General features: G+C 37.1%; 1 protein-coding gene across 1 annotated transcript in view; it reads left to right on the top strand.

The window, feature by feature from the left end:
- The window catches only part of LOC150080467 (transcription factor CP2-like protein 1), a 442,462-nt gene that overhangs the window by 48,644 nt on the left and 371,086 nt on the right, over positions 1-22,732 (top strand). Inside the window, exon 2 of the mRNA XM_090380701.1 lies at positions 14,267-14,405. Coding sequence (XP_090236827.1) covers positions 14,293-14,405 — 113 coding nt within the window. The 5' untranslated portion in view covers positions 14,267-14,292. The remainder of the gene's footprint in view (positions 1-14,266; positions 14,406-22,732) is intronic.

The following is a 22,732-nucleotide window of genomic DNA, read 5'->3' as shown; positions in this document are numbered from 1 at the left end:
CCACTTCTATGAAACTTGGTGTTTAATGAATGGTTGAATTGAAACTATAATCATGTTTTGTCTTGATGGTAGCTTATCCTGATGGTCTGTTATGTTAGTGGAAGGTGATTCACAAGTGCAACTGGAAGAGCATTCAAACTTGATTCTGTTATAAAATGCACTGTTCGCTTGATGTTTGCAGAGCAGTCGGGTATGGGACATGATACTGCCATGGGGGATGTCTTTGTGTGTGCGCGATGCAAGGAGTGTATCGATATCAAGCAACAACTCAGCGTTCTTGTGGGCCTGTATGAGAGCTTGAAGGACAGGGTGGATGCCCTCGAAGAAACTAAATTGAGGGACCCATCAAGCTCTCAGCTGCCCACATCAACGACAGAGCTTGCACTTGGGCATCACGTGACACAGAGACAACCCCCAAGGCAGAATGCGCTGGTCCCGAAGGAACTAGTAGTTGTTGGTGACTCTATTGTCAGGGAAACGGGGAACATGCTTTGTAAAAAGGATAGGTGGAACAGGACCAGGGTATGTCTGCCAGGGGCAAAGGTTGATGACATTGTAGAGCGAATATCATCTTTTAAGGGCACAAAAGGTGATATAGTTGTACACGTTGGCACTAATAATATTAAGAGCAGGAGACCGGCAGAATTACTTAACAAGTACAGGTCACTGTTGAACAAAAGCCGAGAATTAGGGTTGAATTTGAAAGTGTCTGCAATTCTGCCCAGACACGATAGGAGGGAGTATATGATGAGAGCCTTGTCGATCAATTCGGCCCTGGAAAGATTGTGCAAGGCTCAAGGGGTAGAATTTTTTTCAGCCTGGACTGTACTAGTTAACAGGAGAGATTGTTTCTACAGGGATGGGATACACTTAAATAGAAAGGGTGCAAGAATATTTGCTGATGCTATCGAGGCAGTGTTAGGCGGGTCGGAAAACTGCTAGTTTGGGGGGATACAAAGACTAATAGTTTAACAGTAACCGCAGGCAGAGGTGAAGGTTGATATAGGCCTAATGACTAATGAGTACAATGAACAGAGACTTGGTGTTATACAGAGAAATAGAGTGGACTAGTAAACCAGAGTGTCTTATAGTGGGGTATTTTAACTTCCCAGACATAGACTGGAACTTTTGAGTTGGTCATTGCAGAATACCAAGGCTTTGTGGATTTATTGGATGATTGTTTTCTACAGCAGCCTGTTAGGGAGGAAACAGGAGGGAGTAACACTCTTGATCTGATCATCAGCAGTGTTTGTTCATGCATTAAGAATTTACAAGATAAAGGAACTGTTAGGTGGAAGTGGTCACAGTGTACTGATGTGGGATTTACTTTAAGATGTAACTACCATCAGGGGCAAAGGGAAAGGTTTTTGCTTTCGTAAAGGTGACTACACTGGTCTCAGAGATTTTTTAGGTTCTATACAGTGGGACAAACTGATGATGATGTTACCAACAGCAAATTCTAAATGAGAAGCATTCAAGGAAGTAATTTTGGAAGCTATTAGGCTTTTTGTTCTAACTAAGAAATACTGCTCTAGGTTTAGGCCCCAATGAATGTCAGATGAACTAATGAGACTTGTGGAAGAGAAGAAAAATGCATGGGATTCACATAAATTGTCAGGTGACACAGAAGCCTATGGTAGATACAAACTAGTCTGTAATCAAGTTACAAAGGAGGTTAGGCAAGCGAAGGCAGATTATGAAAAATCTTTGGCAAAGGATGCAAAGAAAAATGGAAAGACTTCTTTACTTACATAAACTCTAAAAGGAAGAGGATGAATCAGATTGGTCCGCTTGATATCAATGGTTCGACTGTAGATGATCCTGCTCAGGTAGCTAACAAACTAAATGAGTATTTTGCATCTACATTCACACATTAGGAATTATTCAAGAAGGAGAGGGTCAGATGTTTATCAAACTCTAACAGGGAGATAAATGAAGTTAAACATAAGAAAGTCACCTGGGGTAGATGAGATCTATCCAGTTATATTAAAGGTGGTGGCAAAGGAAATAAGCAAAAACCCTTAGTCATAATTATGAAAGCATCCTTGGACTCAGGGGAAGGCACCTCTGTAGTCAGGTGGGCAGGAGCGGCAGTGCGTAGTACACGCTTCTTGATTAGACCGGGGTTCAAGCCCGTGACCACCAAATACGGAGGATGCGGAAAGGTCAGGGAATGACCACCGCATATCCCCGGAGCAATATGGCCTTAGTTGCTAATGCTCATAAAAACCAAATAACAACAACAGCAACTCAGGGGAAGTTCCAATAGACTGGAGATGTGCAAATGTATCTCCAATTCACAAAGGGGATTGAAGGGTGACAAGAGTAATTACAAACCGATTAGTTTAACTTTAGTTCTGGGGAAAATAATGGAGTCACTAGTTAAAGAAGCATTGAAGGATCATCTAGACAAGGCAGCAGTAATAATTCAGACACAACATGGGTTTTTTAAAGGTAAATCTTGTCTGACCAATTTGATTGGACACTACGATGTGGTCATAAAGTAACTGAATGCAAAAAAAATAATTTTGATAACCTATATTTGGATCTTAGAAAGGCTTTTAATACTGTTGCACATGGAAGTCTGCTGCACAAATTGGAGCAGTGTGGCATTGGATTCAAATTGCTGCTATGGATAAAGGGATGGTTGAGTGGGAGAAGACAAAGAGTGGTAATCAATGGACACTGCTCTTTGTGGACTAATGTTATTAGTGGAGTCCCTCAGGGTTTGATGTTGGGCCCATTGTTGTTTTGTATATTTATCAATCATATTGATGAAGGTATGTCAAGCTTGATGTCAAAGTTTGCAGATGATACAAAGGTTGGCAGGGATGTTAGTAATAGTAATGACAGTATGCTGCTGCAACAGGATCTGGAAAATTTGGGTAGATCGGCTGAGAAGTGCAACTGAAATTTAACATTAACAAATGCAAAGTACTGCATATGGGTAGCAGTAACCCCAGAGAAATGTACCAACTCTGTGGTGTTATACTTGGGGTAGTGGAGAATGAAAGACACTTGGTTTTAATTGTGCAGTCAGATATGAAGTTTTCTGAGAGTACAGATAGGCTGCCAGAGTAGGTCATGGGGTCTTGTCGATGATATACAGGAATTTTGCGAGCAGGGATAAGGAGGTAATTATCCTCTTGTATAAGACAATGGTCAGGCCACAACTTGAGTACTGCATACAGGTCCAGAAGCTTCATTTTAGGAAGAATACAGTTTTGCTAGAAGGAGTACAGAAAAGGGCAACAAGACTGGTGAAGAGAAGAAAGGGATGCTCTTATGAAGAAAGGCTTAAGTTCTGAAAATTGCAGCTTCTGGAGACTAGGCATCTGTGAGGCAATCTGATTGATCTGTATAAGGCCTTGAATGGATTGACCAGGCTCAGTGCTCATGGAAGAATCCCATGAAGAATCATGGGTTTCTTCCTCTTGCTCAGATTACAAACCGGACGAGGGGGGCATAGATTCAAACTGAGAAAGACAGTTGTAGAATAGATGTGCAGAAGTTTGCCTTTAGCTAGTGGGTAGTTGATTGCTGGAACAAACTTTTATCTGTTGTTGTGGAAGTTGATAGCTTAAATAAATTCAAGTCAGAACTAGACAAAAATTTGGAATGAATGGATCAGTGAAATGGGAAGGGTGTTTTTTGTTTTTTTTTTGCTGATGCTGTATAAGCTTGCCTTCTTGCATCATGTTCCTCTACTAATGCTAATTTCCGATATGTGAAAATTATAAAATACTTAGGGAACCTAATTGATAAGTTGCTAGCTTCTTTTCCCATATTACTTATATAGCAGATAAGAGTTATTGTGTCCATGTATGGTTACAAAAACTGAACATCAGAAGCTGTTTGCAATAGTGTGCAATGTTATTGAAGCTAACTGCAGCCTGCAGAACTGTAGAACCTGCAGAATGACGCATTGCAGGTTGTGACTGGATGGCTGTCTCTGGACCTACATTTAATTTTCAAGTCAATGTATTTTCATTTAAGGCATTGAGATGTTAACACATTGATACAGGTATCTCAGTTGAAATTGATTGTGCTGGTGCATGCAAGGAGGAGAACTGTATCTGGGTTCTCTTGGTTGGTCGATGGCAGAAGAGATGGAATGATAGTACTAAGGGTTACATTACAAATAAATTCCTTCTGCATATAAATATTAATGGTAAATCTTAGACCAGATGATTTAATCCAAATTTACACACCATCTTCTTCTTGACAGGACATTGATAATTTTTTTGCGAAGTTACTTGAGTTAGGTATTTTGGACCATTCTGCTTGCATCTGTGGAAAAGATTAAACTTGGGGACGTATTATATGACTGTTATGAGTACTTCTGTCTTAGGGAGGAATTAATAGCTGGGTCCCTGAATCTACATGTGTTGAGTCCTGAATGTAAACAACTTCTGGTAGGAACAGAGGCAGATTTTAAATCCTTCCAAGAGTTTGCCATCCATGTATTTCAAAGATGGTTAATTGTGTTACAAATAGAGGAGCAAGGAAATTAATTGTTATATCTTGTAATGAGGTCTTGTGGCTTACTGGTAAACAACCAGGTTGGCTGATCATTAGAATGGATTTAAATATTTCAACAGGGTAGATGCAGGATGTGCGGTACTGTTCTAATTATAGGTGGAAGCTTACCCTGTGCAGGCAATTGATGCCTGCATCATTTCTGAGAGAAAGGCACTCCGTGTAATGTAAAGAAGAACAATTAGTTGTAGCTATTTGCATTGCACTCCTTGTTATGCATTGCATCAATCTTCCTGCAGAGACTGTCACTCTACTAACCAACAACACACGGACTAACAATATGTACAGGTAATTCGCCTGTTATCCTCTTGTCTGAGACAGGAAATTCACCTGTCTCAGATAAGGAATGTCTATTGCAGCTCTATGTTGCACTGGTCATTTAGCAGGGTCATTACTAGTGCATTTTTACTCTTGAAATTTTACTAGGCTTTCTTGTTCTGCACATCATTATTTTAGTAAGTGCAGTGCTTTGTGCTTCTTGACTTCACGTGGATTATCGATTGTTTTTCTCAGACCATAAACATTTCAGATGGCTCAGTAGCAATGAGAAGTTACTGTGGCAGACTCATTGTGTTGCAGACTATATAAGTACATCGGACGATTTCAGTAAGATTATGCAGTTCCTTGTACTGCATGCAACTTGGATTATGAATTTCTTCCTCGAAGGTTCTTGTGCAGATGTTGATTACTTTTGAATGGATGTACCTCATTCTTTGTATGATATTATGAACTTTGCCCGAATTTGGTAGGGACTGCCTGATACAATAAATAAATAAATAAAAAAAGACAAATAAAATCCACCAAGTGTTATAATTTGTTTTGGGGTTACTATTCCCCAAGTGTAAGACCTTACATTGTGCCTCATTAAAACATAGCTACCACTTTTCTGACCATTTTTGAAGTCTGTTTAAGTTATCCTTACAGAGTGCTGCTTGACACTGCTCATCAATAACTCTCCCAATCTTTACATTCTCTGCAAATATTGACATCATGCCTTCTATCCCCTTCTCAATGTTGTTTATGAAAATCAGAAACAACAGTGGTCCAAGAACTGAACTTTGGGGACCCCACTCCTGACATTACACCAATCTGAAGAATATCCATTAATCATAACCCTCTCTCTTCTGCCCTGCACCCACCCAGCAAATTCATCTTTGAAGCTTTCCAGTAATCCCAATATGTTCCAGTATAGACAGTAATCTTTCATGAGGGACCAAGTCAAATGCTTTGCTAAATCCAAATAAGCTGTTGAATTTGTTCCCTACATTCAGCACATGAGTAACTGTATTCAGAATGCCTACTAAGTTAGTTAAACATGATTTTCCCTTAAAACCATGTTGTTTGTCCTTCTGAATGCCATTTCTATCCAAATGTTCTTGGATTATACTCATAATCATTGCCTTTAAGATATTCTCTACCATTGAAGTCAGACTAACTTTTCTGTAGTTACAGACTGTGCTCCTAGAAGCCTTTATGTATCGGTGATATGTTAGCACTTCTCCAAACCAAAGGTACCTTCCCAAGTCTGAAGATGCCTCATATTTAACCTCAATGGTCCGATACACTCTGACCAACTCCCTCAAAATTATTGGTTATATGTCATCATATACAGAAGCCATATTTACTTTTAGGCTTGAAAGGTTTTCTAATAAACAGCCATCTGTAATTTAGAAATCACTAATTTTATATGGCTCAGCCTCATTTGCCCAGTGCTTTTTCTCAGCATAAAGGGTCTTTTGTCAGTAAAGACAGATCTGAAGTACTTATTAATTTCATCAGAAACATCAGCTGGGTTATCTAAGACTTTCCCACACCCAGTACACAATTATCCGATCTGATTTGTGTTATTCTTCTTTCTATTCACATACACAAAAATTCCTTGTCCCTATGCTTTGCGTTCTTAGCCGGTGCTTTCTTATATGCAGCCTTGGCCACCCTAACCTTATCAGTGGTATTATTTATTGCAGATCAACTTGTAGCTGTTGTAAGCTTCAGTGCTTTTATTGCTCTGTGACTTTCCCATGCTATTTTTTTCTGTTCTATTAGACTGATCAGCTCTGTATTCTTCCATGTGCAATATTTTCTTAACAGTATATATGCATTCATGGCTTCTATGATTTTTGCTTTAAAGATATTCAATAATTCAAATGTATTTGCCCTCTCTCTCTGCAATCTGTCCAATTAGTAGATGCCACGTACAGTTCTCCACAGAAAATTTTTCCAGCTGAGTGACATTATGAAGTAGCCAGGTGGGGAAGTGTAATACTTCGTATAGTATGTTCAAATTAATACTGATCGAGATCAGTGAGCAGTACCATATGGTACCACGAGAATTACTTAAATTTTAGCCGGGCAGTCAGTTAAATTCACTGGGTGGTGCACCCATTCCATAGGTCCTGGGGAGAACACTGATGTAGCACCTTAAACTGTCGTAGTTTCCTCCTCTGAAATGAAAACCCATGCCTTTACCTTTAGCTACTGCAACATCTTTCTTCATTTCCAACTAACCTGGACTTTTAAGACCTGTGATGTCAATTGATTTGTGAGTAATGATGAGGTCAAGAATATTCTTACTGCTAGTATTTTCTCTAGCATGCTGGTACAAATAATAATCACCTGGTTTATTTAAAAATTTTGTTCTCTGGCAAGTTTCCCTACTGCTTACTCCATTCAGTTAGGGACAGATTGAAGCCCCCCATAGCAAGGCATTCACACTTACTTGCCCATTTTTTCTGTAAAGACTATCATATTCTTTGCAATCTTCTGGTATATAGATTACTCCCACTTTCATTATATCTTTGCTTCCAACTAACTCGCACCACACAGATTCTGCTGGCGTCTTTGTAGCCAGGTGGGCAGGAGCAGCAGTGCGTAGCACACGCTTCTTGATTAGACCGGGGTTCAGCCCGTGAGCCACCAAATATGAAGGATGCGGAAAGGTCAGGGAATGACCACCGCATATCCTCGGAGCAATATGGCCTTAGTTGCTAATGCTCCTAAAAACCAAACAACAACAGATTCTGCATTGGCAGAAGTAACTTCTGGGTCAGCAAAAATTCTTTTCACACTCTGGCTGCTTTTGATAAAAATTACAACCTTGCCATCCTTTTTATCTTCACTATATACATTATACATGCCATAGTGGAACTTGTCATCTTCAATTTCAGGAGGCACTAACTTTCTGTTAGTCCTATTATGTCACCGTTAGATGTCCTAACCAGGAGTTCTAATTTAGCCATTTTATTGACAACTCTCCCGATGTTACTGTAGATGTGGTTAAGACAATATTCTTTTATAGTTTACTACCCTCACACATCCATTTAGGCTTGTGTCCCTACCTTTATGTTCTTGCTCATTTGAAATGTTGCTACTCTCAGAATATCTTGCCAACATCTGCTTTTGCGGCAACAAACAAGAATTCTTGAGGTGAGTATAAGCATTACTTTGACCCATATCATCAGATAAATGTGTATCTATTTTACACTTCTTTCCTCCCCAACAAGCAAAACATTGCTCTAAGGGTTCACTGCCCTTAGAGCAGTGTTTCTCAACCTGTGTACCGCGGTAAATGCAAATAAAAAAAAAATAATAATAATAAATCCAAGTTTTATAATAAAAATTAATTCAAACAAAAAATTTGTTTATTTACACTGCACTGATCTGAGCGCCTTCTGGTGGTCAACGTGATGTGATGCCACGTTTTGATTCCTAGTACTAGATCTCTTCATCTATACTACACAAATAATAAGTGTATTATTAAATATATCCAACAGAAATAACTTCCTGTTTGTGAATATGAGTATAGTAGTGATTGTAGTGTGCTGCAAAATTTTAACACCTTTAAAAGTATTCCGCAGCAACGAAAAGGTTGAGAAACACTGCTTTAGACTATCCTCAGTGATACTGGCAAAAACCAGTGTGCACCACCTTTGTTCAAATGAATACCATCTCTACAAAATTCCTTCTACCTACAAGTGCAGGCCATGCTGATAAAAAAAATTTTCAACTTAGAGCCTTGTAGACTCCCTCAAATCTTGAGTTAATCCACAAGGCTTTCAGCATATATTCCTTTCTATCGTGTGTGGGCAGAATTGCAGATGCATGCACATTGTGACCTAGCTTGCAGCATTTTTTCAGCATGGTATTGTATTTATTCAACAAATCGTCAGGTTGTGTTCATTTAATATTGTTAGTGTCCCCACATGAATAATGTTGCTCTCTTTACCTCCCTTAAAATCTGACAGTATGTTTGTAACATCATCAGTTGTTGCTCCTGGCCAACTCACTCTGGTTCTGGTCCACCCATCTTTATTTTAAAAAATGTTACCTATTTTCCTGCAAATCAAGTCCCCCAATAAAATCTTGTTTCAAAATAAGCTCCAAGGAATTGAACTGTAGTTTGAACAGTGAACAAGCATCAAGAAGGTTTTGTGCATCTAAGAAAGACTTTCTTACAAGACTCAGTGGTGATCACAAAACTTTGGTTCAGATTACATCATCCTGGCTCTTTAGTATGACAATTCCTTCCCACAAAGAGCACAAATCTAATCTCTCTCTCTCTTGTCTTCTATAAATTGAGTGAGTATACATGTCCAAACCAGTCATGAATTATATCTGAACATATTCTGGCATGTATAGACATGAAGATGAGGTTATTTCATCTAAAATTATGTATTTCCATGTTAATAAAAGTCACATCACCAGTTTCATGGTGTAATTAAAGGATTTATTTCCATAGGCTGACCTGACTTGCTAGAATTATGCACCTAATTTAGTAAATTCTATCATGATCCAAAGAGACCAATGAAATCAACATGTCATCTGTTACAATTTTAGATTTTTCTGAGAGTTCTGATTTGTCTTGAAGATAAAGAAAGCCCACACGAGAAGCATGCGAAAAGTTGGATAAATTACCAGTAAAAGTACTTTGCCATAATAGCATTTGTATTGTTGCTTGTTCAGTAAACATACAGTGGGTGTTATTGGTCAGGAGTAGAAATTGAATCCCATGGGAGATTGAAACTCCCCTGAAATGGATTGGTAACCTGACCTTTTTTCTTTAGAATTACTGGACTAGTGGATAAATTATTTATTAAGAAAAAAAAGGGAAAGGTGAAGGAAGCCAACACAAGAAGCACGGCAAACTTTGAAAAAGTTTACTAGTGAAACTACGTTACGAACAGTTTTTACGACACCAGAACTTCCAATATGACTGTTCGTGATTCAATTAGTGATTCTAAAGAAAAAAGGTTGGGTTACCCCCCCCCTCCACTTCGGGAGGGTTTCAAGTTCCCGTGGGATTCAACTTCTACTCCAGACCGATAACACTCACTGTCTGTTGCCGAGCGAGCAACAATACAATACTTTTACGGGTAAATTTCATCGAACTTTTGCATGCTTCTTGTATGGGCTTTCTTTACCTTAGCCATCTTGCATTATGCATATTTTTTCCCTTCTCATCTTTGGAAGAAAATTCTCAACCATTGAATGAGATTCTTCCTTGCATATTTAATCATATTTTGACATTGGTCACTGTATGGCTTATGCAGTTTTTGCCATCCTTAGTCAAAATTCTGCATTAAATCTCATAATGTTTAGATAGTTGTGCCATTTCAGTTTAGATACTATTTTCAGGGTTGCTCAAAGAATCCAGTATTGCATGATCAACTTGCAGGTGATAATACCCTTGGTGGCAAGCATTAAGGGCAGCAAGATTTATTTTTGTAATAATAAATTTTTTTGCAGTGAAAAAAATGCATGTTTAAATTTACATGCAGGAGTGTAAATTTAAAAATGATCTAGGAAATCGCTATTTTGTCAATTTCACCACAAAACTTGATTCTGTTGATATTAATGTGTGAACTGTAGCTCTGGCCTTTATGCTATTACCATTTAAAACAAATAGAATAAGATGGTACCCCATTTTTTTCTATTTCATTATTGCCATTCTTAGATATGGGAATTAGCATTAGTAGAGGCGTATGATGCAAGAAAGCAAGCTTATACAGCATCAGCAAAAAAAAAAAAAATAAATAAAAATTCCCATCTCATACAACCATTCGTTCTAAAAGTTTGTCCAGCTCTTCCTTGAATTTATTTAAGCTATCAACTTCCACAACAACAGATAGAAGTTTGTTCCAGAAGTCAACCACCCACTGGCTAAAGGCAAATTTCTGAACATATATTCTACAACTGTCCTTCCTCAATTTGAATTTGTCCTCTCAGGTTTGTAATTTTAGCAAGAGGAAGAATCCCATCAGCATTGAGCCTGCTCAACCCATTCAAGGCCTTATACACCTCAATCAGATCATGTTGCAGGTGTCTAGTCTCCAGACACTGCAGTTTGCAGAATCGAAGCTTTTCTTGGTAAGAGCACCCCTTCATTCGCCTCACTAATCTTGTTGCCCTTTTCTGTACTCATTCCGGCTACTCTACATCGTTCCTAAAATGAGGCCTCCAGACCTGTATGCCGTACTCAAGGCATGGCCTGGAAATTACCTTATACAAAGTAATAATCACCTCCTTCTCTCTACTAACAAAATTCCTGTATATCAATTACAAGACCCCGTGATCTGCTCTGGCAGCCTGTCTGCACTGCTCAGAAAACTTTCTCTGACTGCACAATTACTCCCAGGTCTTTTTCATTTTCTGCCACCCTGAGTACAGTACCACACAGTTGGAACATTTCTCTGGGGTTACTTTTACCCATATGATGTACTTTGCATACCTTGTAACCCTGCCAACTTTGTATCATCTTCAAATTTGGTCATCAAGCCATCAATATCATTGATAAATATACAAAACAACAATGGGGAACTCCACTAATAACATTAGTCCACAAGCAGTGGTGTCCATTAATTACTACTCTCTGTCTTCTCCCACTCAACCACCCTTTTATCCATTGTAGCAACTTGCCCTTAATGCCATACTGTTCCAATTTGCATAGTAGCCTTCCATGTATCATCCCAGGGACTCACATCTGGTGAGTATGGGCTTGGCACACACACCCAGGGTCCTAAGCTGGATATCATCATTTTTCTCTTTCTTGGCAATTCCCTTCTACTTCTGACCCTTGTTTTCTCTCTCTCTCTCTCAGGGTAACTCAGAAAATTTTTTTGGCTGGTGCAGCATAAGCCTCAGGCTTCCTTACACCATGTGGGTAATAATGATATTGATAATAATGATGCGCAACAGTATCAAAAGTTTTCCTGAAATCCAAGTATATGATATCAATATTATTTTTTGCATCTAGTTTCCTTGTAACCACATCATAATATCCAATAAAATTGATCAGACAAGACTTCCCCTTAACAAACTCATGCTGTGTTTTTTGAATTATTACTGCAGTCTTGTTTAGATGATCCTGCAATGCTTCTTTAACCAGTGACTCCATTATTTTCCCTGGAACAGAAGTTAAACTAATAGGTCTGTAATTACTCGTGTCACCCTTTGATCTCCCTTTGTGAATTGGGGATACATTTGTGCATCTCCAGTCCATGGTGACTGGAGTCCAAGAATGCCATCATAATTATGGCTAAGGGTCTGCTTCTTTTAATATAACTGGATAGATCCCATCTACCCCAGGTGCCTTTCTTATATTTAACTCGACAATTCCTCCTCCACTTTGCTCTCTGTTATTACAAACCATTAAGCTCCCTGTTAGAGTTTAATAAGCTTCTGTTCTCCATTTCCCTACAGAATTCCTCATGTGTGAATGTAGATTCAAAATACTCGTTCAGTTTGTCAGCTATCTGAGCAGGATCTCAAGAATCAAATCATCAATATCAAGTGGACCAACCTAATTCATTCTCTTCCATCTAGAGTTTATATTAGTAAAGATGTCTTTGCTGTTTTTCTTTGTATCCTATGCCAAGGATTTCTCATAATCTGCCTTCACTTGCCCGAGCTCCTTTATTCATGATTAAAGACTAACTTATATCTACCCTGGGCTTTTGTGTCGCCAGATAATTTATATGTATGCCATGCATTTTTCTTCTCTGCCACCAATCTCATTAGTTCATTTAGGATGCCTAAACTTTAAACAGTATTTCTTAGTTGATATGAAAAGCCTAGTAGCTTCCAAGGTTAATTCCTTGAATGCTTCCCAATTAGAATTTGCTGTTGATAAAATCATCAGGGGTCCTACTGTATAGAATTTAAAAATTGTCTGAGACCACTGTAGTCACCTTTACCCCTGATGGTAGTTGTCTTTAAGTAAATTCCACATCAGTACACTGTAATCTCTGCCACTTAGTGGTTCTTTTATCAGCAAATTCTTAATGCACAAATAATCACTGCTTATAACCAGATCAATACTATTGCTCTCTCTAGTTTTCTCTCAAACATGTTGCTGCAGAAAACAATCAGCTGATAAATCCACAAAAGTCTTGCTAGTATGCGATTGACTAACTCGCAAGTTCCAGTCAATATCTGGGAAGTTAAAATCCCCTGTTATAAGACATCTTGATTTACTGGCCCACTCTGTATCTCGGTACAATTTTTCATTCTACTCATCAGAGTCATTGGGCCTGTAACACACTCCTGTCCTCATTTTTGCTTTCCCAGTGCTTATGTCACACCAAACTGTCTGAACATTGCACTGTCCATCTATGTCAACTGGATGCACTTCCTTAGATTTTGTGTTTCTTAACTAACAGCATAATCCCACCTCCATTCCTATCCTATCTATCCTTTCTGTACACAATGTAATCACCATATTCCAATTTTGCACTCTGTGTGTGTGAGACACCATGTCTCCGATATCGCAACAGTATCCGCCTTTGGTGTCTTGACTAGCACTTGAAATTCTTCAAATTTATTTACTATACTCCTAACATTGGTGTACATGCAAGTATACATGCACCTGTTCTTACTCTTAGTTACCTTAATGCTGCCCATGTATTTACTTGTTCCATGATGACTCCCACCAGTCCCTGAAATCCCCAGCACTTTGCTTTCCATGCTGTTGCTCAATCTAAGTGCAAGAATCGCTTTCACTTCTGCCTGCGGCTACTGTTAATCTATTAATCTGTGATTCCCCCCCCCAAGCTGGCAGTTTTCCTACCCATCTAACACTGCTTAATAGCACAGCAAATATTCTTGCACCCTTTCTATTTAATTGTATCCCATCCCTGTGGAAGTAGTCTCTCCTGTTAACAAGAATAGACCATGCTGAAAAATTTCTCCTCCATGAGGTTTAAATAATCTCTCTTCAGCTGAATTGATTGGCAAGTCTCTCATCATATACTTCCTCTTATTGCATCTGGCAGAATTGCAGACATTCAAATTTAATCCTAACTCGCGACTTTTTTTCAACGTTGACCTGTATTTGTTTAGTAAATCTGCAGATATCCTACTCTTAATGTAATCAGTGCCAACGTGTACAACAATATCACCTTTTGTACTCTTAAAAGATGGTATCTGTGGAATGTCAGGCACCCTGGTCCTATTCCAATAAACTATTTGTTTATTGCAGATACCCACTCACTCTTACACTCATGGTACATAAAATATACTGTATATGTTGCATTTAAATTTTCTGATCTATAACAAGTTTTGTGATATATACAATGCACTTATATGTGATAAAATGATTTTATGTAGTATTTTATCTTAACTTTAAAAATTATCATTATTTAATGGGCATTTACTATCCAAGATAATGTGGGGAATTGTTTGGTTACATCAGGATTCAGTAGTTCTGAATATTATCTTTTCTTTCTTAAAGTGCTGGGAGATCTTTTAGTAGAAGGAATGACAAGTCATTGGATAGTTCCAGATGAAATAGATGATGCTCTGGCAGCTGATTTTGATGGGAGCCTTTCAGATTTGGGAATTCAGATGGGGACATCATCATTTAACATGAGGTAAATTAAATTTGAAATTAATTGGTAAACATTTGATTAACTGTAGTTTGTAACCAAATGGAAGAAATCTCCTTAGTATCATGTATACCTTAAATGAAAATTGGTGAACGAAGCATTGCAGTGAACAAGGAAGGTAATGTTCAAATTTCCATGATAAATATATATTTATTCCCTGTTGCTCTGTAGTGACTCCAGCACCTGTTGCCATTTTAGCAAACTTTACATGGATGATCTTAAGCATGGGATTGGTTGGAGAATGTTTCAATCATGCAAGTATAATTTCCTGTGTAAAGGCAAATGCAAGCCAGAGGAAAGCGTGTGCTGTCCTGACAGGTTTGCATGTGCACAATAGTGTGTGTGTAAAGACAACAAGGAACCACAAACAAGAACACTTTTCATCTCACACCTATAAAAGCATAATTGAAATTACTGAAAGTTTCATTATTTCCTGTTAAATTTAACTGTCCAGCTTTTAATTTTCTATAAAATTCAGTGTATTCAATTACTACCCCATTTGACAACCTTCCATTTTTCCAATATCTACAAAAATAAACTCATAGTTTCAGTTTAGCCAACAAAACGATGCTGTAGAAGTTCTTGTAGTTTTGGTAGGTCGTTCCTGAATTTGCTGATGGTACAATTCATACATGTTTACCTTCCACAGCTCCTCCACAGTTTATAAACTGCCACTTCTCATTGAACCCCTTTGTCACATCTGCCCACTCTTCCTATGTACTAGGAAACTGGAAAAAATAATAAACTTATGTACACAGAAAGAATCAATGTATAATAAACATGTTTATTATACATTGATTATTCATTATACATTTTGCTTCATATGAAAGTTAAATGAATTCTTTACTTTTAAATATGCCTCCTTTAGAACTTTAAAGATTACTTTGTATGTTTCAGAATTAGGATACTGATACTGTTTACATTACTGAACTTTAAATCTTTGCATGAATGTTCTCTTGCTAGAAATATTAAGGTGATTGTGAGATGTTTTTCAGCGGTTATGCTTTTCTTCATTACCATGTTCTTTTTGGTGATTTTATTTTATTTCGAACCAAATTTAATAAGTGATCAAATGTTTCACTGTCTACTCTTAGATAATTTTTATAATCATCAAGGTAATTTTGTCTACTCTTAGATAATTTTTATAATCATCAAGGTAATTTTGTCTACTCTTAGATAATTTTTATAATCATCAAGGTAATTTTCCTGTAACTCAGCATTTAATGGCATATGCCCATTTTACTTTCAATGCTACTTAAACCCACCACTTAAGTATTTATTTTCTTTTTTTTGTCCAATAGCACACTTAAGCAACATGCAATTGCTTGGCAGTGATTTATTCTTCTTAGCCAATTTATTCTTCTTAACAATGGTTTCAGTACACACACACACAGGCTGCTAACTTGAAGACAAATACTCGATTATGAACCAGAGCACATTGGACGCAGAACTATAACTGCAAACAGCAATGGCTAGTTAACTTCAGAATTCTGGTGTGTCATCAGAACTTTTGGAAATTCAGTCACTCCACGTGCCACTCAAGAGTTGGGCAAATGAAAATTTTTGCACTTAGATGCATGTTTTTGAGTGAAAGGTGTGGATTGAGGCTAACTAATTCAGCTCCGGGCCAAACTGTTGTTAAAGGTTCCCATTGTAAACTAGAAGAATCTTGAACAACAGTTTGGCCCAGAGCTGAATTAGTTGCCATTCTTCATCAGCCATTTTCAATCCACTGCAGAATGAAAGCCTCTCCAGCAACTTCCAGTTCCTTCTGTTTTGTGCAATGGCCATCCATTTACTACCCACAAACTCATGAATTTCATCTGTCCATCTCCGTTGTTGTCTTCCACGTTTTTTTCTAGCTCCTCTTGTGTACCATTCTGTTATTTTCTTAGTCCATCTGTCATCATGTCTTCTAGCTAGGTGTCCTGCCCAAGACCATTTTAGTTCTTTAGTTTTGATAAGAATGTCCTTTACTTGAGTTTGCTGCCTAATCCATGTGTTTCTCTTCTTATCTAATCCATGTGATTCTCTTCTTATTCCCAATATAATTTGCTCCATTCTTCACTGTGTAGTTCTCAGTTTCTCTTCCATTCTTTTGGTGAGTGCCCAAGTTTCACTTCCATAAGTCATGGTGGGGAGTATACATTGGTTCATTATTTTACGTTTCAGACAAATTGGGATATTGCTCCTAAGTATGTGACTATATTTCCTGAATGCCATCCATCCAAAATTTATTCTTCTCTTGACTTCCAGCCATTTAGCGTTATTACAGCTAATGACTTGTCCCAGATAAGTATATGACTCCACCTTTTCAATTACTGCTCCTTCAACGATTATATTCCTTTCTGTGGAATACTTGTTCATCATTACTTTTGTTTTAGACATATTCATCTTTAGTCCAAAATCCTTCCTAACTCTGCATAACTTATTAAGATGTTCCTCTGATTCTTTGGGATCCTGGCTTATGACCACAATGTCATCTGCAAATCGTAAATGGTTTAGGTACTCTCCATTCACATTGACTCCTATCTGCGAACAATCTAATCTTCTGAAAGCTTCCTCAAGGGCAGCAGTAAACAACTTCAGAGATATTAAGAAATTGTAGATAAAGGAACCACTAGGTGGCAGTGAACACAGTGTACTGATGTGGGATTTACTTAAAGATATAATTACCATCAGGAATAAAGGAAAGGGTTTTGCTTCCGTAAAGGTGAGATTAGTGGTCTCAGACAGTTTTTAAATTCTGCAGTGGGATCAAATGATGACGTTACCAACAGTAAATCCTAAGTGGGAAGCATTCAAGGAATTAATCGTGGAAGCTACTAAATGTTTCATACCTATTAAGAAATATTGTTCAAGGTTTAGGCCTAAATGGTTATCAAATGAAATAATGAGACTCATGACAGAGAAGAAAAATGCATGGGATGCATATAAATTATCAGACGACACAGAAGCCTATGGCAGATATAAGCTAGTCTGTAATCAAGTCACAAAGGAGGTTAGGCAAGCGAAGGCAGATTACAAGAAATCTTTGGCAAAGGATGCTAAGAAAAACAGCAAGGATTTCTTTACTTATATAAACTCTAAAAGGAAGGGGATGAATCTGATTGGTCCATTTGATATTGATGGTTCAACCATTGATGATCCTCCTCAGATAGCAAACAAACTGAATGAGTATTTTGCATCTACATTCACACATAAGGAGTTATTAAGGTTTGAAAATGGCAGAAGGTTATCAAATTGTAGCAGGGTGCTTATTGATTTTGTAATAACTGAGAGCAAAGTGGAGGATAAATTGTTGAAGTTAAACATAAGAAAGGCACCTGAGGTGAATGGGAACTATCCAGTTATATTAAAGTAGGTGGCAAAGGAAGTAAGCAAACCTTTAGCCATAATTATGAGAGCATCCTTGGACTCAGGGGAGGTCCCCATGGACTGGAGATGTGCTAATGTATCCCCAATTCATAAAGGGGGATCGAAGGGTGACAAGTAATTACAGACCAGTTAGTTTACCTTTTGTTCTGGGTAAAATAATGGAGTCACTGGTTAAAGATGCATTGCAGAATCATCTAGACAAGACTGCAGGAATAATTCAGACACAGCATGGGTTTCTTAAGAGAAAGTCTTGTCTGACAAATTTGATAAGATATTATGATGTTGTTACAAAGGAACTGGATGCAAAAAATAATTTTGATATCATATACAGTAAACCCTCGCTATTCGCGGGGGTTACGTTCCTGAGAAATGTCGCGAATACCGAAAACGCGAATACTGAGTTATGGCTCCCATAGTAATAAAGGGGTTCCGTTCCAAAGTATGAAATATATAAGAAAAACTAGTCTAAAATTTTGTCTATGTATATATTATATGTACCTTCATAATATGACTGTACATGACAGTACATAGTGAAATGCAAGCATATGGCATCGAAATGAAAATAAGAAACAATTTAATATTAAATGTAATATTTATTAGAAATTTCAAACAAATCTTTCAAATCAGCGCCTTTGCTAGCAAAAAAAAACATCCCGCCAGTGCTATCACCAGTTTCGCTAAAGTGTTGATAAAGAAGTTTTGCCTTTTCACGAATGATGAGTGAACTTAACGGAATTTTATTTTGAATTCGGTCTTCTATCCACAGATTTAAAGCTTTTCCATTTTTTTAAATTTAACATCACGAGTTACAGAGCAAATTTTTGAAGCAATTAGCGCGGTTTCACGGACACTACGGCAGATTTTTTCTTCCGATTTCTTGATTGATCTTATAATGTTTTGCCACTGAGGAGACACTTTCACCATTAGAAATTTTGTCTAATAACTCAATTTTATTCGCTAGTGTCATCACCTTCTTTGATATTTTCACATTTCTCTTTTTATTCGTAGCCATATTTTTGTAGGGGTTAGAAAGAACTTGACCACAATAAAGTCACTTTCTTCCGTTAACGCACTCGAAAAAGTCTGTTTTACACTGCAAAACGGTAGAGTTATCATTTTTGTAAGCATATCAATTTATAAATTGATAAATTTATTCAATTTATAAACATATAAATTAAAATCAAACGACGAAACCTTCCATGACTAACACATACTGAACAAGGATTAGCGAGAAACATCCACGCTCCCGATTTTTTCACCCCTCTCCCCCACCCACTGAGCCCTGTTTTGACCGGGAAAGATAATTTTAGCCACGCCCATGTTTTTTATGGCGGAAAATATTCACGGCGTTTTAAAATTCACATTTTTTTAGGTTTCATTTTACATTAAATCGGCGATCGCGAATACGCGAAACCGCGAATACAGATACCGCGAATAGCGGGGGTTTACTGTACTTGAATTTCAGGAAAGCTTTTGACACTGTTGCACATGGAAGACTACTGTACAAATTGGAGCAGAATGAAATTAAGGGTAATTTGCTACAATGGATAAAAGGATGGTTGAGTGGGAGAAGACAGAGGGTGGTAATCAATGGGTGCTACTCTTCCTGGACTAATGTTATTAGTGGAGTCCCACAGGGTTCGGTGTTGGGTCGACTGTTTTCTGTATTTATCATTGATATTGGTGAAGATATATCAAGCGTAGTGTTAAGTTTGTAGATCAGTGTTTCCCAACCTTTTTTTTACCATGCCCCACCTAAGTCTTTCTAAAATTCTGATGCCCCCCTATGTAACACATACATATTTTTTATATTCAAAAATTGAATTATTCCCTAAATGAAGCCTAATTACAACTTGTTCAGGACACAAGACTTAGGTTTTAGGAAGAAATCATTAGGAAATTATTAAGAAAAAACAGTAAGTAAATTTTCAAAACATATAATAGACAACTAAAATTCAAGTACAAAATAATTTATATGAAAGATTTTTCTATAATATTTTAATTTTTAGTAATTATTATTTAATTGTTTAATAATTTCAACATTCCATGTGAAGTCACTTCTAGATGAGTGCACTAAATTTAGTGAGACCCTTGTGCTTGATGCTTGCCGCAGAGAGATTTTATATTGGGCTCCAATTTAGTCAGCTTCAGTCTCAAGTCTCCCCGTTTTGTGATATCCAGTCGATTTCTTTTCTTTAGTAACAAATCATTTATGGCACTAAATCCACATTCAGCTAAATATGAAGATGGAAACGGTAACAATAGCTCTCTTGCAAAGTTGGTTGAATTTGGGTATTTAATTTCTGTTTCATCACAAAGCCATGCCATCTCTCCTTTTATATTGAATAAAGTTTTAACTGACTCATCATTTTGCATTTCTGAGAGTTCTTCTTGGTACTACATTGATACATCAGACAAATCCACTAACATTGGTTGCATCATCCAGGTTGGAAAATCAATTTGTTTTAAATCAGAAAACCTTTCTTTTAAATCAGCGGACAGAATTTTCAGATGATCGACAATAACAAGTACAGCGGTATCAGTCACTTCACATTTTTGCAGCCAACGAAACTGTTCAAAATTTTTGTTACAAATATATTTTTGACATAATTCAATAAATGTAATGAAACCAAATATCTTCGCTTTTGCATCGACGAGAGTTTTATTTGTTCCTTGAAGTTGTTTATTTAATATATTTAGTTTTTCAAAGATATCGGCTAAATAACTCACAAATGCTTTACCATCGACCGTTAACAGATGCTTCATTTCAGGTTTGTCACTTAAAAGGTCACTAATAGTATCAAATAGTTCCATGAATCTTTTCAAGCAGTTCCCTTTCGAGAGCCACCTTACTTCAGTGTGAAGTAAAAGTCTCACATGGTCTCCATTTTGTTCTTCACAAAAAAGCTTGAAGAGACGTTCACGTTTGGCATTAGCTTTAATAGCATTGACACATTTTATAACTGATTTTAGTACTTCATGAAGAACAGGCGAAATATTTTTAGCTACCAAGTTTTCCCTATGAATAACACAATGCACAAGAAGCATTTCTGGATTCTCATCTTTCATCAATTTTAAGCAGCCATTTTTCTTGCCCATCATATTAGGAGCACCATCTGCAGCACAAGATGTTATATTTTTCATTGGTATATTATTGTCATCTAAGTAATTTTTTAGCTTATTATATATATCTTTGGAGGTAGTGGTGCTATCTAATGATTTACAGAATAACATTTCTTCAGCAAAATTACCTTTATCAATATATCTCACATAAGTTATCAATACGGCTTCACTGTCTCTCAAAGTTGATTCATCCATTTGAACTGAGAATTTTCTTGTTTTCAGCTTTCCAACAAGTTGTATTTCAATATCTTCACTCATTTCATCTATTCTTCTGCTAACAGTATTGTTATTGAGTGGCATAGCTTTCACGTCTTTGTCATCTTTTCCAGAACTGTTTTAAGAAATGCTGATATTGATGGTTTGATTAAATTCTCTCCTATAGTATGATTTTTCCCAGATTTAGCAACGAGTAAAGAAATTTCATAACTAGCCTCAAGAGTACGATTGGCAGTTGCAGTATGAGCAATAAACAGAGACTTTAATGTTGCTCTTTTTTCAAAATTCTTCTTTAAATTTTGAAAGTAATTTAAATCTGAATTTACATGAGCATTATGTTTTGCCTTCAAATGCACCTCAAGACGACCTCGCTTCATTGATTCGTTGGTCAAGCATTGTTGGCATAAAAGACAAAAAGGTGACCTTTGATCGTGGACAGCGGGTATGAAACCAAATTTTAAGTATTCCTCTGAATACTGACGAACTTTTTTTTTACTTGCACTACTCATTTTACTGCGCAACTGAAAGAAATAAATATCAGATAAATCAAAAACTAAAAATAAACTACGCATTAAAGTTAATTTTATTTTATTTTAATATATCAAAATTAATTATTAGTACGCTTTTTGAATGAATAAATCACACAAATTACTGAATTCGGGCTATTAAATCTGTGGTCTCTGTGAACAAGCAGATAAGTCTAATTTGTCAAAAATGAGATAAGTGCACTATAATAAAGTATTTATTATTTACTATTATGTGACACGCAGATATCTTCGTTATTGTAGTTTTAGCGTGAGTAATAAATATTTGTATATTCGAATATATGCGTGTTTATATGAGAGTGTGAAGTTTATTTTTCCTCTCCTGCAAATTCGAGTTTTTGGACTTATTTGCTTATTTACTGAGACCACAGAAATACATATACGACAAATACACACCTTGTGTATCACGGTTCTTCATTAATAATAATTCTGTGCGCGGACAAAGTAATTTTTATTTTAATCTGAGATCGCCAAACCTATCCAAATGTACAGTCACGACGCCCAAACGAGCGTTTGTATGAAAGGAATAACCTATTTCATATAACATGCTGAGTTTGCGGTAGGCTACAGTAGACAACCACTTTGCTTGTGCATTGCGCATGCCATAAGCAATCGTCCAATACAGTACGTACTATTCCTTCACTAGGCATAGTAAGCAATACTCTCCAAGCAAACTGTAGTTGATATTACTCCAAACTTTCAAGTGCGGCTCTATAGAAAGTACAACATTTAACAAATGCTTATTTCAAATTGAGATACCAACAATTCTTCTTTTGTACAAGTTAAATCATAGTAGGCGGTTGTTTTAAACTCTAGACGAGCAATTTTTGAATTGCCCCCCTGAACAATCAAATTTCCCCCATGTGGGGCGTGGGACCCACGTTGGGAAACACCGTTGTAGATGATACAAAGGTTGGCAGGGTTGTTAATGATGGCAGTGTGCTACTGCAACAGGATCTAGAAAATTTGGGCAGATGGGCTGAGAAGTGGCAACTGAAGTTTTAACCTTGACAAATGCAAAGTACTGCATATGGGTAGAAGGAACCCCAG

The sequence above is a fragment of the Mastigoproctus giganteus genome, chromosome 9 (genome assembly GCF_048544385.1).
Source record: "Mastigoproctus giganteus isolate SK-2022 chromosome 9, ASM4854438v1, whole genome shotgun sequence".
In the NCBI taxonomy this organism is placed as follows: domain Eukaryota; kingdom Metazoa; phylum Arthropoda; class Arachnida; order Uropygi; family Thelyphonidae; genus Mastigoproctus; species Mastigoproctus giganteus.
This window is presented reverse-complemented; position numbering and strand designations above follow the sequence as displayed.